This window comes from Panthera uncia, chromosome B1, assembly GCF_023721935.1.
Source record: "Panthera uncia isolate 11264 chromosome B1, Puncia_PCG_1.0, whole genome shotgun sequence".
Taxonomy (NCBI): Eukaryota; Metazoa; Chordata; class Mammalia; order Carnivora; family Felidae; genus Panthera; species Panthera uncia.
Genome location: NC_064811.1, coordinates 2,179,726 through 2,201,757, shown reverse-complemented (window position 1 = coordinate 2,201,757; position 22,032 = coordinate 2,179,726). Strand labels below are relative to the sequence as shown.

General features: G+C 49.3%; 1 protein-coding gene across 1 annotated transcript in view; it reads right to left on the bottom strand.

The window, feature by feature from the left end:
- The window catches only part of HTT (huntingtin), a 150,628-nt gene that overhangs the window by 75,923 nt on the left and 52,673 nt on the right, over positions 1-22,032 (bottom strand). Inside the window, exons 17-29 of the mRNA XM_049630212.1 lie at positions 21,794-21,952; positions 21,606-21,703; positions 20,655-20,794; positions 19,637-19,700; positions 19,288-19,388; positions 16,289-16,435; positions 14,428-14,548; positions 12,962-13,038; positions 11,321-11,472; positions 10,111-10,313; positions 7,646-7,772; positions 6,137-6,264; positions 3,296-3,406 (exon numbers count right to left, since the gene is read on the bottom strand). Of these exons, the coding sequence (XP_049486169.1) occupies positions 3,296-3,406; positions 6,137-6,264; positions 7,646-7,772; positions 10,111-10,313; positions 11,321-11,472; positions 12,962-13,038; positions 14,428-14,548; positions 16,289-16,435; positions 19,288-19,388; positions 19,637-19,700; positions 20,655-20,794; positions 21,606-21,703; positions 21,794-21,952 (1,628 nt within the window). The remainder of the gene's footprint in view (positions 1-3,295; positions 3,407-6,136; positions 6,265-7,645; positions 7,773-10,110; positions 10,314-11,320; positions 11,473-12,961; positions 13,039-14,427; positions 14,549-16,288; positions 16,436-19,287; positions 19,389-19,636; positions 19,701-20,654; positions 20,795-21,605; positions 21,704-21,793; positions 21,953-22,032) is intronic.

Below are 22,032 nucleotides of genomic sequence, written 5' to 3'. Positions count from 1 at the left end.
TCCCACACAATTTAATTCTATCTCACAATAAAGCTCACGAAGATTTACAGGAGTACAAAAACGTCTAGCATCCAATAACATTTCACAATGCCTGGCATCTGATCAAGGTTACCAGGCAGGCAAAGAGGCAGGAACACACAATGCACAGTGAGGAGTATAATCAATCAAAAATGACCCAGAATGGCCAAGATTTTAGAATTAGCAGAGAAGGACGTTAAAAGCCCTTATGACTGTATTCTCTGCGCTCAAAAACTTTAGTAGGAATATAAGAGATTTTTTAAAAAGACCAAAATCAGACCTTAAGAGATAAAAACAACGTTAGTGGAAACATGCACTAGGTGGGATTAAGAGTCAGACTAGACACTGCAGAAGAAGAGACCAGAAAGCTTGAAGATACAGCAGTGAGAGCCACACAAAATGCAATGCAGACAGAAAACAATAACCTAAAAGGAGCATCTGTGCGTCGCATAAGGGACAACCTCATGCATCCAAATACGCAGGTAATTCAAGTCCCCTTAGGAGAGAAGCCGGGACCAGAAAAAGATATTTGAAGAAATAATGGCCCCAATCTTCCCAAACTTTAAGAAAACTATGAAGCCAGAGGTCTAAATTCAACAAACCCAAGCACAAGAAATGTAAGGAAAGTTACACCGAGGCACATAAAAGCCAAACCACTTAAGACCAGTGAAGTCTCCAGAGAGGCCAGAGGAGACATAACTACAATACGGGCGGCAGTAAGGAGACGCGTGGAAAAGTGTGTATGGAACAGCGGCCAGAGAAATCGCCAACACACAGACAAGTCGCACTCCAGAGTACATCCCAATTACTTAAAAGTTGGGTGTGGAATAAACAAGGTCTAGACGAGAAGAAAGATAAGACTACAATTTGTCAAGAACGTACAATTATGACTTTTCATCCCCCGCGTTGGAACTCAGAAAAACAAAAGAGACCAACTCTACTCTTTACTCTCAAATCTCTCTCCGCCTTCACCTGCTGTAACCAGAGAAGCTCACGGCAACGGGAGGAAAACCCGCTCCTACGCCGTGCAGGTCACACCCCCCAAGCAGTCCAGTCCGTGAGGCTCGGGCCCCCGGCGCCAGAGCGCGTGTCCAGCGCGCGTACCCAGCGGCACCGCTGCCTGCAGGTGGAGGCGCCTGCCGCCTCAGCCGCAGCAGCAGGATGCCGAGTGGCAGCGTGGGTCTGGCGGGGGCGGGGGGCGGGGGCCCAGCCTCGCCCGCACAGCCGTCGGCCGAGGAGACTTCTGGCAAACGGCCAGTGGCCGAGCGCAAAAGAAACCCTGGGGGGTTTCTACTCCCCTCGAAAAGACCCAGAACGAAGACTCAGCAGTTAGGGAGGAGAGGCTCCCAAAGTACAGACCAGGGGGCCTGGGGAAAGCCAAGGCCGGAGCTAAAGCGGGCCTCTCCCACCCAACAGCACAACAGATAAACGCAGAACAACACGGAAGCCGAGGGGCACAAAACCATCTTTATCCATAAGGACCAAGGTGAGAGGGCGAGAGGCCATCCTGTCCCACATACAAGGATCTTCAGAAATGGAAGTTACTACACACATTTTTTTTTTAACATTTTTTTTTTTAACGTTTATTTTTGAGACAGAGAGAGACAGAGCATGAACGGGGGAGGGGCAGAGAGAGGGAGACACAGAATCCGAAACAGGCTCCAGGCTGTCAGCACAGAGCCCAACATGGGGCTCGAACTCACGGACCGCAAGATCGTGACCTGAGCCAAAGTTGGCCGCTCAACCAACTGAGCCACCCAGGCGCCCCACTACACACATTTTTAAATATATCTTTATGTGTATATATATATGTATATGTGTGTGTATACGCACACACACACACACGTATATATATAAAACTATATTCCCATTCTCAGGAATACACAGATCACGTAACGTCAACCTTCATTAGATTGTGACTTGTTAATTCTTTACCTTCACATATCAGGATAAATGTAACCTTCGATCAATTCACTGACCGCAACTGAAAAACGACTACTGCTGTATGTGTGTGGCAGTCAAAATAAAAAGGTAAAAAGAAAAAAGGAACCACACCCCCCAAAGATGAAAATCTACAAAAACAATAAACCGCAAAGTCATCTTAATTCCCTTCAATAGGAAAATTTTATTATTTTAAAAATCCCAGTTAGATGGTTTTCATTTCAGCGTATCAAACATTCAAATTTAAAATGCATCATATTCCCTATCTTGCTGCAATGCATTATCCACACACAGCCCACAGGCCCTAAGGACCTGATGGCCTGAGAGAAGAAAAGCAACAGATCGCCACGCTGACAGGGCCACACGGGGAGAGCGTACCGCGCCCTGGGCGGGACGGCCCGCTGGTCTCACCGAGAAGGTGGCAGCAGTGAAAAAAAACTCTGCCAAGTTTCACTCAGAGGGGACAATAACCGAGCACCAGTAAGAACAGGACAGTATCCAGCCATCAAAACAAGCGCACACACTATACACAGACCTGGGAAAGAGCCCAAGAAGCACCTGGAGACAAGACAATGCACATACTGTGATGACAAAAACTAGGTAACTTCCACACGTCAAGAAAAAGACAAAAACACATGAACTTCCTGAGCGCGCCTCATGTTTAGGACACACGTTTGAAGGGGGAGCTCCCTGTGACCGACTCCGAAACGCGTGAGAACCAGGGCACCCGGGAGCCGGCAGGGGACACACCCGGGAAAGCGACCGCAGTGAAATGTGACCTACAGGCCCGGGATGCGGACACACGAGATGGGCGTTCACCTCACGCGTCCTTAAAATCTGTCCCTGTGTCTGAGCGCCCCCTTGTAGGACGAGGGGGAGGGGATACCGGACTTGGAGCCAAAGCCCAGGAGTTTCAGCCACAGCTCTGCTGTCCCACGGCACCAGAGGAGCCAGCCACGCAGCCTTCACGTCCGTTTTCGCCCTTCCTGCTTGCAAAGGGCAGATAAGAAAGCAAAGGGACTGCCACCACGGTTTAAACCCACCAACACTGGGTGTTGTATGGAAACCAATTTGACGATAAATTTCATATTTAAAAAAAAACAACAAACAAACACCAATATTCTAGAATGAACTGGGTCGAGGCTAACATACAGAAAAACCCTGAAAACGGGACGGAAGTGGGACACCCCCAACGTGAGGCTGACACAAGAATCAGAGGCAGGAGCCACGACGCAGCAGCCGGGGGCCGCGGAAGCTTCTCCCCAAGCTGCTCCCGCCTTCCGAACGCACCCAGATTCCCCAGCTACAGCTCGAGGGGAAGAAATGAAACACCAACCTTCCCGATGTCCTGCAGGGTTGCCAATTCTAGGATCTGAGAGAGCACATCCAAGGCAGAACGCAGAAAGCCCCCAAACTTTTCAGCACTGTTCTGAAGGTCCAAGGTAACCTTGGGAAGCAGAGGGAAAGAACACAGGGTCACTGGCACTGTCCTGTTCCGTCACCTGCAACAAAGACACGTGCTGTCCATGCGGTGAGAGCGTCCGGCTGGGCTGCTCTAACACCCGCGATCTGGGGGGTTTCTGTTTGTTCATTTGCTTTCAGTGCTGGGAAAACGCCCTGGAAAGGAACCGCATAAAACTGTAACCTTTCAAAGGCATCTTCCAGCTTATAGTGATGCTGCTGAAAGAAACAATTTCTGACCTTCTATTACAAGAAAAAAAAATTTAGTGTCCATTTCAACCAGTATCTGATAAGCACCATGTCAAAACCTATAAAATACACGTTGTGTTCCACGTATGTTCGTATCCCCCGGGAATCATGATCAAATCCAGAAACCGCCCTTCGGTCTGGCTCTAGCAAAATATTAAATTCATCTTAAGAAGGATTAAATTATAATTCGAAAGGGCCCAGCTGAATTAAGTGATGCAGCAACTCCCCTATTTAACAGGCTGAGAATGAGCCAGGTCCAAGGATATGAAGGGCGAAGGGGAGGGATCAACTATAAAAATAAAAACTGGCAAAAACCACGCAAAGCGCTACAACAGAGAATGGAGTCTGCTCCGTGAAATCAAACCCAGCCAGCCGTGATGACAGAGGAAGCACTTCCTGGGCCGAGGGGCAGGACGGTAGGGAAGACGCACACAGAAGATGAAAACCTTGATGCTCTTGTGTCACCGTGAGGTGGTTTCCAGCAGGCAGAGGAAGGGCGAGTGCGGACACAGGGACAGGTGACTTCATGGGGCCACATCCCACAGGGACAGGAGGGTAGGGGCTCACCTCCAGCAGGCACGACAGAACGAGGGGGCGAGGGGCATGCGCTGGGAAGGCCTATCTTGACAAAGAACAGAGGTCGCAGGTGAGAAGCAGGGCCACGGGGCTCTGAGGGGGGCGGACAACGAGGGCCAGGGTGGGAGTACAGCCAGAACAGAGGGAATAGAGAAGTAATGAAGGAGGTGGAGGGGCAGTGTGACGGATGTCACATGTGCCAGGCACTCCAAACACACCGATCCAGGCAGGCATCCGGGACACCGGGGGCCACAATGCACGGGGTACAGCGTGGAGCCCAGGATGTCCCGGAGGGGAAATGATAAAGAGGGAGCCGACACTGGGATCATCAAGAGGGCCCCAGGACTCAGGACAGGAGTCGAGAACAGGCAGAAAAGAAACACCTCTGTGCGGTATTTCCCACGTGCCCTCTGCTATGTGGGTGGTTGACATGAGAAACACTGGCTAAAAAGAGCCTCTGAATCTTCTGTAAAATGTGGTCAAATACTCTGATCTTTGAAAGGTATTGATATCCTTCAGAAAAAAAGCCAGGTAAAGTTCATAAATCATTTTCAAACAAACAAACAGACAGACAGACAAACAAAAACCCTGAGAAATATCTGTATCAATAACAAAAGATAATGACCATCTGGGGACACACTTATCAAGAAATGTGCAACATCTGTGTGAAGTAATCTTCAAAAATTCTTTTTCAAATTCTTTAAATTTCAGGTACATCTGAGGCATATACAAGAAGTTTTCAATAAACAAAAAAGCATCCCACACTCCGGACAGGTGGACTTAACATCTAAGATACCAGTTCTCCCCAAATTAATCTATAAATTAACATGATCCCAATGGAAATACTCTCAGGATTCTTTAGAACTAGATTAGTTTATTCTAGTGTTCACATGCAAAAATGAGTAAGAAAAGAACATCCAGAAAAAATTCTGAAGGAGAATGGGGGGGACTGACCACCTCAAAAAATATACCGAGCAGCTACACAATCAGCACGCGTGCTTCTAAAAGATGAGCAGATAGACAGATGGATGTAACAAAACAGTAGAAATACAGAACTATGAGAATTTAGTATCTGATAAAGGTCATATTTCAGATCAGTCAGTGCATGAAAACTGGATTATTTGGGAGACAGTGCCAGGGAAACTGGGCAGGTAGCTAACCAATGAAAAGCCCTATGAGAAATCGTGGTAGATTTTTCCTTAACCATCTCAGTGTGAGAAGGCCCGAGGTACGAAACATACCCGTGCAGAAGAGTTAACAGAACAGACAGAAACCAGTCTGTAAGGTGGGCCCTTGGTGGTGTCCATGCACTTGACCAGTCGAAGGTCCCCCACGCTGATAGAAAACCTTCCCTGATAGGGCTGGTTCCCTGAGCCTGGACTCTGGGAAGGAATCCCACGTTTTACGTCGCACACCTGCCTCTGCGAGGCTGAGGTTTCAGTTCGTGCCAGGCAGAGGAAGCCTCCGCTGCTCGGGGGACAAAGCTGCTCTGTGGCCCTCAATGGACAGAGAGAACACGGGAAGCCTGTGCACGGATCCCTGCAGACTCCACGCTGTGGTAGAAGTCCCAGCTGTGAGAACGACTACACGCCAGTCCCAGAGTCTTGCCAGAAAATCTCTGAAGGTGGGGGGTGGCCTTGGGAGGCGCAGACACAGCCCCGGTAACCCACAGAGAGACCGCGACTCCAGCAGAAACCTTACGTTTGGATATGATGAAAGCTACCATAAACAAAGCTGAAGACAAAACTTGAAAAAACCGTCACAGAGCACACCCCACGCTATCTTGTACGTATGTGTATGTACACACACAAGCTGCGACTCTTAACAAACACATCCACGATCTATTAGAAATGAGCATGTGCATATTTTTTACAAAAGGAGCGGTCAGTACCTTATAGTTAGCGTGAGTAGCTTTCAGGACATCGTGCAATTTGAGGTATGAAGGAAGGTGGTAGAAACTCCCCAGTGATGAGGACTTATTTGCTGTAACAGGCCCTGAGGCGTCGGATTGTCGAGAGGCTGTAAGACACACCACACAAAATAAACTTTTAGATCAAAAGTAAACACTTGCCACGTTTAAAAGAAGTTACTAGCGATAATGGCTTTTAAAGGTATTCTAGTAGAATAAAATTCAAATTCTTCCTCTTTTTGATTAACTAGAAGTAACAAAAAATTGACTGATAAACATAAGTAGAATCCAGGCAGTCCCCAGAAAATAAAACAAGACCAAAAGGAAAACAGCGGTGTAAGGCTACTGTCTGTTGTTACGGTCTCGCTGCCAGTTTGCAAATCAGAGGAACGACTAGTTCAGTGACCTCCGGCCAATCACACAACTGCCAGGAGCCTGAGGCTCCCTGAGGCTCCCAGCGCACAAGGGCGCTGAGCCCTGGCCGGTGCAGGTCACGGGCCCCGTAAGCAACCAACGTGCTTAAACGCTGTAAAGAGCATACATATTGTCATGAAATGGACATGAAATATTAAGATGCCAAGCACTATATGGAAACTATACTACTCGAGTTTGAAAGATCTTCAACTTGGAGCCCTTAGTTGATTTAATCCACCAGAAAGAGTATCGGCGACATACTGGTAACTCTACATTTGTAAAGTTCTGAAGCTTTTAAAGCTGGCAAATCCTCCTGCGTCCTATAGTGAATCCCTAGAAAAGAGCAGCTTTTAAAAAGCCTTCCCGTAAACACTCTGTAAGCAAATCGACTAGGAGACCACAACTGTGCAGGCACCGTGAGGCAGTGTGCGGACAGGGTTGATGGGAGCGGGACAGGACGGGTCGCCCTGGCTCCCCAGCCCACAGCGGCTGCCTGGTCGGTGGAAACCGCAAGGTTCCACCGAAACCGTGGCCCCTTCTGTCCTGAGACCGTCCCGGGTCTAGAAGCTGCTCCGCGATCTGAGCTTTTGGGTCCCGTTCACTCACATGACTGAACCCTACTGCAGTGCGCCCAAATGTAAACCTGCCACTTCCAACTGGAGAGGGCCTCGCATGTCAGAACCAAGTATTTCATCCGCTAGCTCTGCTCCCAGCCGTCTACGCCGCCTCCCCGACTCAAACTCGGGTCTCTTCCACTCTCTTCTGCAGGGAGAAGTGGGACGGGGAGGACAGCAGGCAGGGCTCCTTGCTAGGGGCCCGATGCCCGCAGACCTCTGTGGCCACACACTGGCAAGTGACCCTAAGAGGCACTCAAGACCAGAACACGGTCTGGACACAGTCAGGGATATTTATGATATTCCACATCTGAACCCTGAGGAAACTCTTCCTCCGGCTCCACTGCCATGTAGTTTACTTCCAAAAAATGCCAAGTTGTCACATTAGCTTTGGCACGAACACAAGCACAGTCCTGGCTTTGGATGACACACACCATGTCCCCTGCCCGCTAACGCTTCATACCTGGACTGGCTTCGCTGCCTTTCTTGGGGCTCAAGGGCGCAGAGGCCTGCTCTCCCGGCTCTTTCTCCTTTCCCTTCCGGCGGATCGGACTCAGAGAAGGAGGGTTCGTTAGGGACGGCAGGGCTGCCTGCAACAAAAACCAGAGTCTGTGAAGGAAGTAGAACCAGCACGCAAACTGAAACTTGCAGATGTGGTTTCCCATTCCCAGAGCAGAGCAAGCAACCCAGGCAATCTGGTTTTTCTCGGAATCCTCATTTACGAAGCTCACACGCGGTACGTGTACCAGCTACACTAACCCACACAACCACCACACGTGGCGGGGATTGACCCAGAACTTCTTCACAGGTGGACCGTGAATGGGGTCAGGCGGGGCCCACCCATCACCTCCAGTGGCAACCAGCGCACTCTGTGGGAGCCAGGACAGGAAAAAGGGTACGAAGCAACGTTCTGAACCCATTTTCAAATGATGAAACGAGCTCAGAGGTGAAGGAACGTATTCAACGTCAAGGCTAACGAGCAGCAGAGCTAGGGGTCCACTGGACAGAGACAGAACTGCAGGAGACACATAGTGGGCACTGGGCCTCAGCTCTGCTTCTCTCCCCACAACGTCAGGGAAGCGGACGGAGTGTGGCAAAAGCTGCCATCAGGAGCGCAGACCGACGAGACATGGACCACACAGTCCCTTCCCATGACGTGTCCGCCGCGGGCAGGTCCACAGAAACAGTGAGTAGGTGGTGGCTGCCTGGAGCTGGGGGGGGCACGAGAGGTTGGGGGTGAGAGCTAAAGGTATGTATCGTGTTCCTTTCTGGACTCTACACTGGTGGTGGTGATGGCCCAGTGGCTCTGGGCGTACTAAAACAACCCAAATCCTACACTGTAAGCAGAAGGATTGTATGGCATACGAATTATGCTGGAGTTGCAGGGTGTATTCATTAACATGTGGTCTTAACGAGAAGAAAAAGAAAAAAAGAGGCTATAGCAGTACTCCATCAGGTCACCAGTTTGCACCAGAATAGTGGCAGTGAACACACAGAGAAGTGTGTATGTACGTGTGCACCTATACGGGTATGTGTGCATTTGTGTGTGTGTACATGTACGTGCATGTGTGCACATGTATACGGGTTTTTGTAAGATATTCAGTAGGGAAAACACAGGACTTGATGAAACAAGGAGCTATGATGACCACCACGTTTGCAGCTGACAAAGCACAAAGTGAGGGGAGCACGGCAGGCACGGGCAGGGGCGAGGCTCAGCAGCTCAGATCCAGAGCACACCTGAGGTCTGCGAGCCATCCAAGGAGATGCATGGCGCGTCCCTGGACTGACACCCCAAAGACACACCTGGGGTCTCTGACGTTTAAATACCAACGGTAAGAGCAGGACTGACCACCTTGAGCTGCCCCGTCCCGTAAAGGAGCCATTATCTACACGTGGCCATTTAATGACAAACAAAATTAGAAGTTCAGTTCCTCAGTTGCGCTAGCCACTTTTCAAGTGATCAGTCACCACGTGTGGTTGGTGGCTACTGTCATGGCTGGCCTAGACATCAATGTTCCCACCATTACAGAGAGTTGTACTGGACAGAACTGGCCCAGGAAATATCAAGAGAGGCCAACCTAGGACAGAGCCTGGAGATCATCAGTGGTGGGCAGAGAGGTGAAACCAGGAGAGGGCCCGGCGAGCAGACTGGTTGGAGAAAAACAAGAGACAAAACCCGGAGACCAGCAGGAATGACTGTTTCAGGACCTGCGTGGCGGTACCGAGTGATACACAGGAGAAGACAGGACCCGAGAGGTACCCACGAGACCCAAGGACCAATCTTGGCAGGGAGAGTTGCCATGGAGAGTGGTGGCCGAAAGCCGACCCCCTGAAGTTTGGGGAATCGATGGCTGCAGCCACAGGAAGCCCTAAGGTGTTAAGTGGGGAGACGGCACTCTTCAGAAAGGTTCGTACTGATGAGGAGACCAAGCGGCAGTCGAAGCAGAATGTGAAGTTAGAGGAGTTTTCTCAAGATGGAAGCAACCTGAGATAGAGGACACAGGAGTGTGCGAATAATCGGATATAATTATAAGTGAGCTCATCTACCTTATTCACTGTGCAATTTACCACTTGGGAAGCTGATTTGACAGAACTACACTTCACAGAAGAGCGATCTGCCAACATTCCAGGAGACAGCAGATGAGTTAGTTACCTAATAAGCCAGCAACTTCCTTATGAGCTTTCTTGGCTAATGCTGAAAGCCAAGAATAAAGATAGCTTTCCCCTCAGAGACGACAGTAACCGATGACGGTACCAAAAGAGCTATAAATTGGTTGACATATTATGGCGTTAAATCCAATGTCACCATATGAGCGGTTTTGTTCATTTAAAGTAAAAACGAGTAAGGAAGGGACAGATGAGTCACGAAGGCATGTCTGACACCCACGACGTCACCCTGTGCTAAACGGCGGCCGAGTCCAAAGTTACCTTTATTGCCGGTCCAGGAGCCACATCGTCCAGCACGTGTGCGCAGATATTAATCACCTTCAGCAGGTGGGAGAAGAGCTGCTCCACCATGGGCACCAGGGTCCGGTCACCCAGAGCCGGCCAGACCTCTTCCTGCTTGGCGGCTGCTGGGTTGGCCTCTTCCTCAGAGGTCCACGAACTTCTCAGAGATCTGGGGGCACTGGCTGTGATGCGGCACAATGTGGGGGAAAGGAATGAGTAGGCAAGTCATTTAGACCCATCCACTCTGACTCTGCTGGACATCTCCAGCCGGTGGACCTTCCTAACATCACCACAGTACGTACGCCCAGTCAGGACGTGCCAATCACCCCAGGCGCCCCGGATCTTTTCAACCCCAATCGAACCGGGGGCCGAGGCCTGCTGATCCTGCCCCCTGCATCCTCTTCCAGCCAGCCCACCACCATTTATCCCGTTCAGACTCTCTCACCTCGACTACGACGTGAGCCTCCTAAGCGGGTTTCCCTACCTTCTCCTCCAAGCCACACTGAAGCCGCTGAGGGACCGGACCATGCAAATGCACCAGCCCCACTGCCAGCCCCTCCATGAGGCTCTGCCATGACGTCGCACAGCAAATAGGACGTCATACTTAAGGAGCACTTAGCGAGGCAGCCCACCTGTCAAGTTCAGTGGCCTTCCTTCCTTACATCCTCCCTGTCAGTCCTCATCTCACCTAACATCCCAAACTGCTTCCAGTCCTCACATGTCACAAATTTTTTTGTGTCTCTATGCCTTCAAATAGGCTACGCCCTCCGCCTGGTGTTTAAAGAGAGCGATGATGGCCACTCTGGGCAGCCACTGTACTTAGTTTACATGCGTCACCCGCTGAATCCACACGTGACTTGTGAACGGAGCCCACACACCGCCCTTCTTACAGCCGTGGTGCCTGGGACTGTGCCTGGCACATGGTGCCCACTAAAATGAAATTAGGAACAGGTTTACCTGTGGCTGAGGGGCTGGGCAGGAAAAGGGCTCCCTTAAAACAGTCGGCCCAGAACAGATGCCTATAGCTCACATCCACGCGTGCTGCTGACGTCGGGACCTCTGACGAAGGGCTGGAGCCATCCTGGCGACGGCCTCACGATATTCTCCTTCGCGTGCGCACCACCCCATCCCTCAAAAAGAAACCTACAGCTCTGGACCCGAAGCCCCTGCTCCACCTCCGAGCCACTACCTGCGAGCAGGTTTCCGGCCAGCACCAGTGCATCCTGGTGCGCTGCGAGGTCCAGCGGGAACCAAGCTGACGAGAGCAAGGTGAGGATGACCGTGGCCATGCCAACAGTACAGCTCTTCCTGGACTCACCGGACACGCTCAGCGGGGGTGCCCTGGAAGCCAACACGGGCAGGTCAGATGACAAAAGCTGTAAAGCAGTCTTGCCTTCTCCCGTGAACCACGAAGGCCTATCACCGTACGCTTTGTACCAGCTCACAAAGCGATTTTACTATTGTTAACTAACACCCTTCCTGCACATACACCTCAGCTCCACAAAAATCAGAGAAATGAAACCAGGTAGCACATCTGATTAAAACTATTGAAACTGCTTACTTTTATAACTTTTTAACTTTCTTCGAATTTTGACTTAGCATATTTTACTCCAATGCCAAAGTAGCCCAGAGTCAGGTCAGGCACTGGATCTATGACCAGAAACCGCAGCTGCTCAGTAACTACCTGTGGACAGAGGGAAGCAATCATTCTAGACCGGAGGATGCAATCCATCCACTCCAAGCAAATGTTAGCTGGTCATAGGCTGACACAGACACAAATCTGCAGGTTTACTTTAACGAGGGATGGTGAGGGGCGCCTGGGTGGCTCAGTCGGTTGAGCATCCAACTTTGGCTCAGGTCATGACTTCGCGGTTCGTGGGTTTCAGCCCCGTGTTAGGCTCTGTGCTGACAGCTCAGAGGCTAGATAGAGCCTGTTTCAGATTCTGTGTCTTTCTCTGGCCCTCCTCCACTCACACACTCACTCTCTCAAAATAAATAAATAGACACTAAAAAAAGATTTTTTTTTTTTTTAAAGTGATGGTGAGCCCTGGGGCATCTGGGTGGCTCAGTCGGTTAAGCGTCCGACGACAGCTCAGGTCATGATCTCAGAGTTCTTGAGTTCGAGCCTCGCGTCGGGCTCTGTGCCGACAGCTCCGAGCCTGGAGCCTGTTTCAGATTCTGTGACTCCCTCTCTCTCTCTGCTCCTCCCCTGTTCACGCTCTGTCTCTCTCTCAAAAATAAACATTGAAAAAAAAAAAAAACCGATGGTGAGTCCCAAAATTTTTCTCAGTCATTGGTACACACAGTAAAAGCTTATTTCTTAGTGTCACAGGAGACTTGAAATTATTTCACAGATGCTATTAGGGCCATCTCCTGGAAGAAAATCATTTTTAAATGACAAGTGCTAATATAAGTACGAGTTCCTAAATTACACACTGTAGCTCATCATGATTTTGAATGATAGGTCATATTATTTGGTTTCAAACAAAAAATGTTTCCAAATTTCTAATACACAGCGAAGACTTTTGGAGAGAAGCCAATTAGAGACGTCTTGCCAACATATGTGAATTCCCTACAATGAATCTACAAGTCACACCCTGAAATCCCCCAAAGCACTGACAAGTGGGCGACTGACATCCACGGGAGTCACAGCGAATTCAGATCTTTAGGAGCTCTGTCACTAGCTAAAAGGGCAGAGCCCAGCATTCTGCTGGGTATTTTTCCAAAAGGTCAAACTGATATAAGATTTAAGAAAGAAACAAGGAGATCCCAGTAACGATGTCTGGATAACGTTAAGTGAAGACAGCCACATGCTGAGAACAATACATACCCACAGTGCCAGCCTAAACTCCAAACGCAGACTGGAAAGGCAGTGGAAAGAAGACACAAAGCCTCGCAGCATCCGAACTGAAGAAGGAAAAGACAGGAAAATCACACCCAGGCACCGAAAAGTGTTTATCAAACTGACCCTCCTTTTACCCTTTACAGAAAGTACAAACAATGAAAACAGAATTGAGATCTGTGTCTCACGATATGTGTCCTACCAGGGGACTGATTCGTCCTTCAAGGGCAGAACTGGACAAGTGAGACACAGGCGCTAAGGAGGGACCGTTCTATGACGTGACGGGAGGCCGGCAGCCGGCACAGCCCTTCTGCTCACAGTGGCAATGGCCCCACGCCCTCCCCATGCCCTGGTCTGCTGCGTGCTGGAGGGAGCTCACTGATGTCCACCTCCTGACCAGGCCGCAAGAGGCACAGGACAGGGACCCTCTCTGTGTTTACATCCCAAGCCTAGAAGAGTGCCCGGCACATGGAAGCCACAATAAATACAAATAAACGAAGCTTATGATAACTTTAAACAAATCCAGGGAAGACCAAACTACAAAGAGGCCAAACAATATTAAGGCTTAAAAGGCACTATATACTTATCAAGACAACCCAATCATAATTGTTGGGATTTTTCTACAATATGCAAGTATTTCTTCTGCCACATAAAATAAATGACGGGGGAAACAACAAATTAACGCAACTTTGTATAATATCCTCTATTCCTAATTATGAAAGTCACCCTTGTTCATTTTAGGAAATTTATAAGTATCTGATAAAATATGAAACAAAAATTGTAGTCCTAACATCCACTTTGGCCATTTTCTGCCAGTCGTTTTCCTGAGTATGAGAAACGTACATGTGTGAATACGACTTTTCCCAACAGAGATCGGACTGTACATAATCACACGTGGCCTTTGGTCTCTCTACAGAATGAAAAACTCTCCAAAGCACCACGATGACAGGTGTGTGAACCTTCTGCTGCACATACAGATCTCCGTCATAATCGGAATGGGGTCACCCTTGCACTCTTGGATGCAACGGCTCTTTTCCACGTCAGTGTCGCAAACGACGACACGTGTAATTACACCGCACAGAAACCTTTGCTGGTGTGTCTGCTTCTTCCCCGTAGCGCCCATCACATACTCACCGAGTCCGTTACATCAGAGGCAGTTTGAACTTCTGACCCGTTACCAACCCGGATTATGGGAGTATTTATTCCCATTCTCATGTCTTCCTACACTGGCTGAATTTTTTGACAATGAGCACGTGTTACTTTCATCATCAGAAACAAAATGGCTGTTCGCACGCCCACTCCAATAAGCCCAGACTCTGCTCCCTGGGACACAAGTCCTAGGGAATAAGCCCCACACAGAAGACCTCGAACGCAAGCACCTCCCGTCACCGTTAAAAACCAACCGCACAAACCACCCACAATCAATTTCGAGAACACCGACCCAGGGGACTTACTGTAAGTGCTCGGGTGGTCGACGTGACCAGCTCGTGGGAAACTGCCGCAATGACTCTCGAGAGGTTATTTTCCACAGTGACATCTGTCATGCTCGGCAGTAGGTTATAGCCTCTGTATATTCTAATAAGAAAAACACGGAAACACGGAGACTTCAAATCTACCACTAAAGCTTACGGTAGTTTCAAAATGCAAATGGCATTTCAAAGTTTAAGATTAAAGCCTCTAGGAAGTTACAGCAGTCCTGACTCCGAGGTGAACGAGAGGCTAGACACACACCCGGTCACTACGATCCCTACACCCTCCTGCGGCCACCCCATGGCAGCGCTCCCCCCCACCACAGCCTCGCCTGAAATCTCCCCACCTGCCAAAAGCACCCATTTTTCAAACTCCGAAGTTGGAAGAAATCCTTCTGGAAGCTACCCTGATTCCAGGAAAGAAGAAAGCATTCTCCCCAGTGCAGGAGCACCGCGGACTCTCCGTCACCCCTCTCCTGGCACATGGACTTCAACCCTTCGTGAAGCTACGTGCAGGCCGTCCGCCCCCTGCCCTACCAGCGGGGCCCCCGCAGGACTAGTGCTGGGTTCGCTTCTGAATCCCTCGGGGTCCTCAGGTCCCAGAAATGAATCTCAGGAGAATAGTTCTTTTCTCTTCTCCCATAAATTCCCCAACGGCAGGCGGCAAAGTCACCACGGCCACCACAGCCACCTCGCCGAGGCCGGAGGCAGGAGGGGGAGATTCGGGGCCGCGGCCAGTAACCGGTGCCCAGGCAATGTGCCACTCCTCCCTGCTGGCACTGAAATCGTCACTTTCTGAAATGACCCTCTGAAACGGCAGGTTACCCAAGGTTTGTTCAGCCCCTGATGACCAGATACTCACATGTGGCTTTTGTTTCTTCTGTTAAAGGAATATTTACCCTGAATAAATTGTCTCTCTTTTCAGAGAGAAGAAAATGCCACTTCTTAGGGGTAAAAAAAAAAAAAAAAAAAAAGCGGGTGGGGGGGCAGAGGGGCGAGGGATTTCTCTGAGAAAATTATTTTCGTGTGTTTTTCTAAAGCAATCTTTACATGAGGAGAGAAAATATCTAGTTAGGAACAGCTTCAAAATCCGACAAGCCGATTTTCAAATTCAGAGCAAACTTCTCCGCTTCGACGCCACTTAGTCCAAGCTTTTTAGAAACTGCCGCTAACAGGAGAGTCACAAACAAAGCTCATGTTTCAAATAGCATTTAAAACCGAGCGTTAAAACGGCATGACGTCTCTCCTAGTATCGCTTCTGCAGGCGTCTGTGCAGACTCAGCCTCTAAGGAACCCTCACTCCCTGGGAGCGGTTCGGCTCTGGTGGCTTCCTCCGTCCCTGCCGCTGACCCGAGACCAGCTGGGGGGCCGTGGGCACCACCCTCGGGGCGTGCCGGAGCTCGCACGATAAACGTGACGGTGATCGCTGCAGACCGCCCAACTGCCGCTGCCACTCTGTAACCGCCTCAAAACGAGGGGCCTGACAACTGAGCTGGACTCCGCACTAGCACTGCAAGTTAACTGAGGAAACTTAACGGACAAGTTTTTAGCGGAGACCCAGCCCAGGAGTCACACACGAAAATACACTTCTTGGTACGTGGCTGGTAACGAAAGGATCACAAGATGTCTGATGTCGCCACTGCGACGGTGGCAGAGTTTATCAAGTGAAGAGGCGGGACGGCACATCCCGAACAGAGAACTATCCCACCGAAGGAGACCACCTACTCGAACACTCTCACCTAAAGCTTCTTCTCTAGAACACACGTTAGAGACTAAAGCCCAAAAGAGAGGCATCGGGAAAGGGCACCTCCTCCCGACGACCTCAGGACGCACCCGGCTCATGTACCTGGTTATGGTGCTGACGGAGAAGTGAGATGGGGGCTGAGTCTCGTGCATGAGAAGTTTCAGGTAAACGCTGCTTTGGTCTCTTGCCACAGCCACCACTGGGTCGGCTTGTCCTTGGTCACATTTATAAAACAGCTTCGGGACAAGCCTAACATAAAAGTAAGGTTTATTTACTTAAGAAAAGTATCTGAAACTCACCTGGGATTCATCACCCTTCTCCATCAAGGTGGTTAAGCCTGAAACACGGTCTACCCACAGACCACCACCTCCCTTTTTCAGGGTGGCATTCCAGCACGCCAGAACAGGGGGTTCCAATCACAGGACCGATCACCCCCACACAAATCACACCAACTCTGAAATAACTAGGTGCTGTACTTCCTTTTTGTCTGTACCTTTCTCTACATACAATAAAATGCTCTGATTTAAAGTTCTCTTTCGGGGGCGCCTGGATGGCTCAATGGGTTAACCATCTGACTCTTGACTTCAGCTCAGGTCATGATCTCAGAGTCGTGGGATCGAGCTCCATGCTGGGCATGGAGACTGCTTATAAGTTTCTCTCTCCCCTTCTGCCCTTCTCCCACTCCCACGCACGTGCACAGGCCTGCGTGTGCTTTTTCTCAAAAAAATAAATAAAAAATAAAGTTCTCTTTCTAATCATCTTGAGCACCATGAACAAGTACATGAAGCCACCATCCACAGAAAGTACTGAGCACAGAGCAGATCTGAATGCCAGGGGCTGGCCCCTACGTGCTTTGCAATTCTGCCTGCAAAACTGTCCCACACGTTCCCAGATGGCAAAGCTCCGGCTGAGGTCCCTCACAAATCTAAACTCAACTCGGAAGCACAATACAGAACCATTTCGTAGAAGAACAGAAGGGCTCACTTCTGCCACTGACACTCCGTGTGCATTTTACACGAACGTACTCACACACTCATGGACGTGGCTCATAACTTATAGAAACAACTATTTTATCACATTGGTTTGCAAACCCCAGTATCTTTAATTAAGGTCACTCTCCTCCACGGAGACGTACTGATAAATACAACTTTCTTCTAAGGTAAAATAAGTGGCAATCATTTACAGGAAATGGTAAAGGCCCAAAATCATTGATTAGGTAAGTCAGACAAACGTAGTTAAGTGCGTGAAAAGGTACATCTCACAAGCAATCAAAGAAATGCAAAGGACGACACTGAAAACAGAAAGGATACACATGAAATTGGAACTGTGGTTTTGAGTGGTTGGATTACAAAGATTTTTATTTCCATTTTAGTATTTTCCCTAAATTTTGTGCAGTAAACTTGTATTACTTAGAAAAGGTAAGGTTTTTTTTTCCCCTATTATTATTATTTTTTAACAGAGAGCGAACATGAGCGGGGGAGAGGGGCAGAGGAGGAGAGAGACAGTCTTAAGCAGGCTGCACACGCAGCGTGGAGTCCGACTAGGGGCTCTATCTCACAGCTGTGAGACCGTGACCTGAGCCCAAATCAAGAAACAGGACGCTTAACTGACTGAGCCACCCAGGCATCCCAAAGAGAAGTTATTTTAAAATGAAAAACCAATTTCTGCCTAAACAACTGACACATATTTCACTTTTTTGGAAATGTCTGTTTTGGTGGGAAGAATCAGGCATAATCATATTCTGGTCCTAAGAGTACAAACCCAGGTATGTTTCTGGAGAGCAATTTCACAGTAAGTACCAAAACCCATAAAAAATCCACTTCTAGGTGCTGACCCAAAAGAAATGAGAACATATGTCCACACAGAGTCTTGTGGGCAAATGCTCCACCAGCACAATTCATAGTAGTCAAGAAGTGGAAACAACAGCCATCTGGTGAGTGGACGAAGCAGACACGGACGGTGTCATCCACATAAAGGAACAGCATCCGGCAACACAGGGAACGAACCGCACGTCCGCACTGTGGCATGTATGAGCCTCGAAAACTAAGTGAGAAAAGCCAGGAGCAGAAGTCCACCTACCGTGTGATCCCATTTGTAGGAAATGCCCAGAACAGGAAGTGGATTCGTGCTTGCCTGGGGCTGGGGGGTGGGAGGTGCTGCAAACGGGCACAGGATCTTTGTGGGGTGATGGGAGTGTCCTAACATTGGGGCCGTGGAGGCCGCTGCACGGCTCTGCGGGTTTGCTAGCAATCATTTAATTGTGCACTGAAAATGGGTAAATTTTAAGGGCTATAAAATCATATGTCAGTAAAGCCATGAAAAATTTTAAAAAACAACACCAAAAAGCCTGGCCTAGTAACTCAATTTCCAGGAATTAATTCTAAGGAAAAAATGTGTACATAAACATTTATGTGCAATAATATTTACTGACCATTACTGTCAAAGAAAACTTAACATTCAACCAAATAATATTTATATAAAAGCTTATCGCAACTCCAGAGTGAATTCTTGGCCACTAAGCAAAATCTCTTTTTTCGAAACGCTGCTGAGAGCCTTCCCTGCTCTCCCACTGTGGGATGTGTCACGCACTTCAGTACAGAAGCACAAGCGCACCGAATCCAGGGTGCTGCCCCCCACAACAGCGGTGCTTACGGTTCCTGTCTCAGAAGTCTGAGGGCAGAAGAGGCTAACAATACAGCAAGTGGAAATGAGCAGCTTACAGAATCACAGGCGTCTGTCTCAAGTTTGAAAAAGAGCCTCCTATGCAGGATATGCATCAAAGTGCTACCAGTGAGCATCTCCGGGGGAGAAGCTAAGGTGACTTGTACTTTCCTCTTTGACTCTTCTCTGTAGCCCAGGCTTCGGACAATGAGAGCGTGTCCCCCTGACGCTAGGAAGCTAGCACTTTGTTCCTGTTCCAGCTTCCCGGTAGACTCCTGCGGGGGTAAATACGACCTGTCCTGATGGTTTCAGAGCGGCTGAAGGTGGGCGCGCACGATCTAGGAACGCTGACCTACTCTCTGGACGTTCCGGCTCCCCTCCTCGTACCATTTAGCGCTTTCACCACGAAAGGCAGCAAAGAGCAGACACTCGGTAACTACCTCATCAGTGCAGCTGCGGCAACGTGTCGCACCCTGGGGTCTTCGTCCCCAAGCAAGTAGATGACGACGTCATGGAGCACTCGGTCCTGCAGTTTTAAAAGCTTCAGAGAGAAGGATAAGGAAAACAGGGATGACGTCCGTATTGAACTAAATTCCAGGGAAGGTATTTTGGAAGGCCAGTGAGAAGGGACTCACGATCACCAGCCTTAACCCACACATACAGTCACAACTATCACGATCTAAACTGCAGAATCAGCCTAGAACAGAGAGCGCTCAGGAAAGCCCCCACCCCCGGGAAAGGGCAATTCCTGGAGGTGACAATGTGGCCCCACGAAAACAAACGGCTTACCCCTGTGTAATGATGGGCCCCTCTGTGTAGATTTTCTGCTTTTGCCTCCAAAAAGCTCACCAACCTAACAAAAGAACATTTTTAACGAAATAATTTAGTTACTCAACCAACACCCACTGTCGGCCTGCAAGCCTCCGACAGACGGGACGCTGGAGGCCGGCTCCGGCGTGGGCAGGGAGAGACGGTGCTTCCCGAAGCCCACAGAAGGATGAATGTGTTTAAACAAGTACAATTTATGTTCCACTCATCATTTCACTCAGTAAGAGAGCACTCAGTACACTGTTTTTCTTCAAAATAAATACAAACGTCTATTACTGTGAAAGAGTCCACCTGGCCTCAGAGTGGGCTGAAACACCCACCACGGGAGGAGAGCGGGCCGTGGGGATGGGGCCGCTCACCCCTTCCTCTGCGAGGCAGAGGGGGGAGCACGCCCTCATTCCCAGAGGTGTCCTGAGGAAGAAAGGAAATAACCACGGAGGGCACCTAGCTCTGAGCCTGACACATAACAACCACTTTATTACAGTGGCTTGAAAAAGAACCAAACACCTGGATAACATAGAAATTTCCCCTTCTAAAATAAAGCGTTGAAAGAGAAGATCTCAAACCAAACTTCCTCTTCGAAAATGAAAACCTGCAAGGCATCAATCAAGTTGTTCTGTAATCGCAAGGACGTAGAAATAGCCCATGTGACCTACATCCGGTGTGGTGAGGAGTATGTTCCTTTTCCACGAGCACGCGATTTAAGTATGAGCTCTCTCATTCCCACCATCCAGAACATTCAGATGACTAAAACTACCAGAAAGATCCACTCCTCTGCCTTATTTTAAAACCCCAGGCACAGGGCAAGCTGAGGAGGAAACAAGCATCAGCAACCCAAGCCGCCCAGACTCCCGACTCACAGGTTACCTGAGAAGCATCACCAATCAGTAACTCAATCAACCGACCGAGCCCTTTCAATTCCTAGCTCAAACTCCCGAGCAGCTTAGGTCTGCTCACCTAATGACCCTGATTCACTCACCTAAAGTCAATCTCTGCGAGCGTCTCCAAAAGCTCTGTCCTCACCAGCCAGTAGGAGCTGTCCCTCAGGCTCAGTACATCGGTGATCAGCTGCAGTCCCAGTTCACTGGAGCTACTGCTGCACAGACTCATGACACAGTGCTGGAGAACAAGGTACGGTCAGGGTCAGTCCCACCTCGTTCAAGGACATCACTCGTCCACAGACCCGCTTCCTCTTCTGACTGCAGCAGGGGGGCCACACGTTTCCCACATCACTCAGAAATGTTTATAACCCAATGTGTCCCTTTCACACAACTCTGTTTCTCTCTGCCCCCGTTTCTGTCTCTGTCTTGGCCTCTACTCCCAGACGCCACTCTCGTGACCGCTGGTCGGCATGCTAACAGGGAGCCGTGCAGCACAGCAGCACGGCTCCATTCTAAATCAAGGCTCAGAGCCAGGGCTGGTGGGGGACCCACGGCCCTCTGCTAAGGGACCGCGTTCTCCGCTGCCCAACGCGCCAGAACAGCTCCCGTGGCTGCCCCTCCCACCCCTCCGTGCATACGCGGGCACGTCCACAACACGGGTGCGCGGTGACTCCGGGCCAGAACACAGGTGACCAGGTAACATTACCGCTCACTTTGACTGGGTCTTCTATGGGCCTAAGAGAACCGTTGGTTGTTTAATCCCACAGGTTTTACACTTAAGGTTAGCGAGATATATTTCTAAAGGGACCCTTAGAAAAGGTACGTTTTTAGCAAATATTCAGTGTTAAAACTTAAACTACACTTAATTGAGCCTTACCTTTACTGGTAATGTTATCTTTCTACAGCTGAGTGGTGAACACATACACGTTTATTATTGTTTACACCTTTAGGATGTCTGGAAATATTCAGTATTAAGCCCGATTTCAATTATAACAATGGTAAAATTTCCACTGATCAAAGAATTGATTTCTGTAAAAGATCATGCTTACCCTCACAGCTGTGCAGGCCAACTTGCAAGTGACAGAAGATTCATCCTTCAAAGTTTTCCGCAGCAAAGGAATGCAGTCCTCCAGAGAAAATGTATTTCCTGACCAAAAGAGCAAACGGGAAACGTCTTTATGTAAACTTGAGCCTGAGAGTTCTATCTAGAAAATACCCCGAAAACTCCGAACATTACCTGTCAGAGCTCTAACGGTGCCCATCCAGTCTCCCACTTGGAAGCGGGACCTGCTCAGGGTGGAGGAGATGAGGGTCCCACAGAGAACGGCCGTGGCTCCTCTGACCTGGGGGTCTCCATGATCGATGTAGTTCAGGATGTCTGACACATACGGCTCCTCTGCAGAGAGAAAGTGCCCAGCCACTGTGCAGGCCCCGACCGTCAATTTTCTAACTCAGAATAAAAGCTTAATTCTTAGG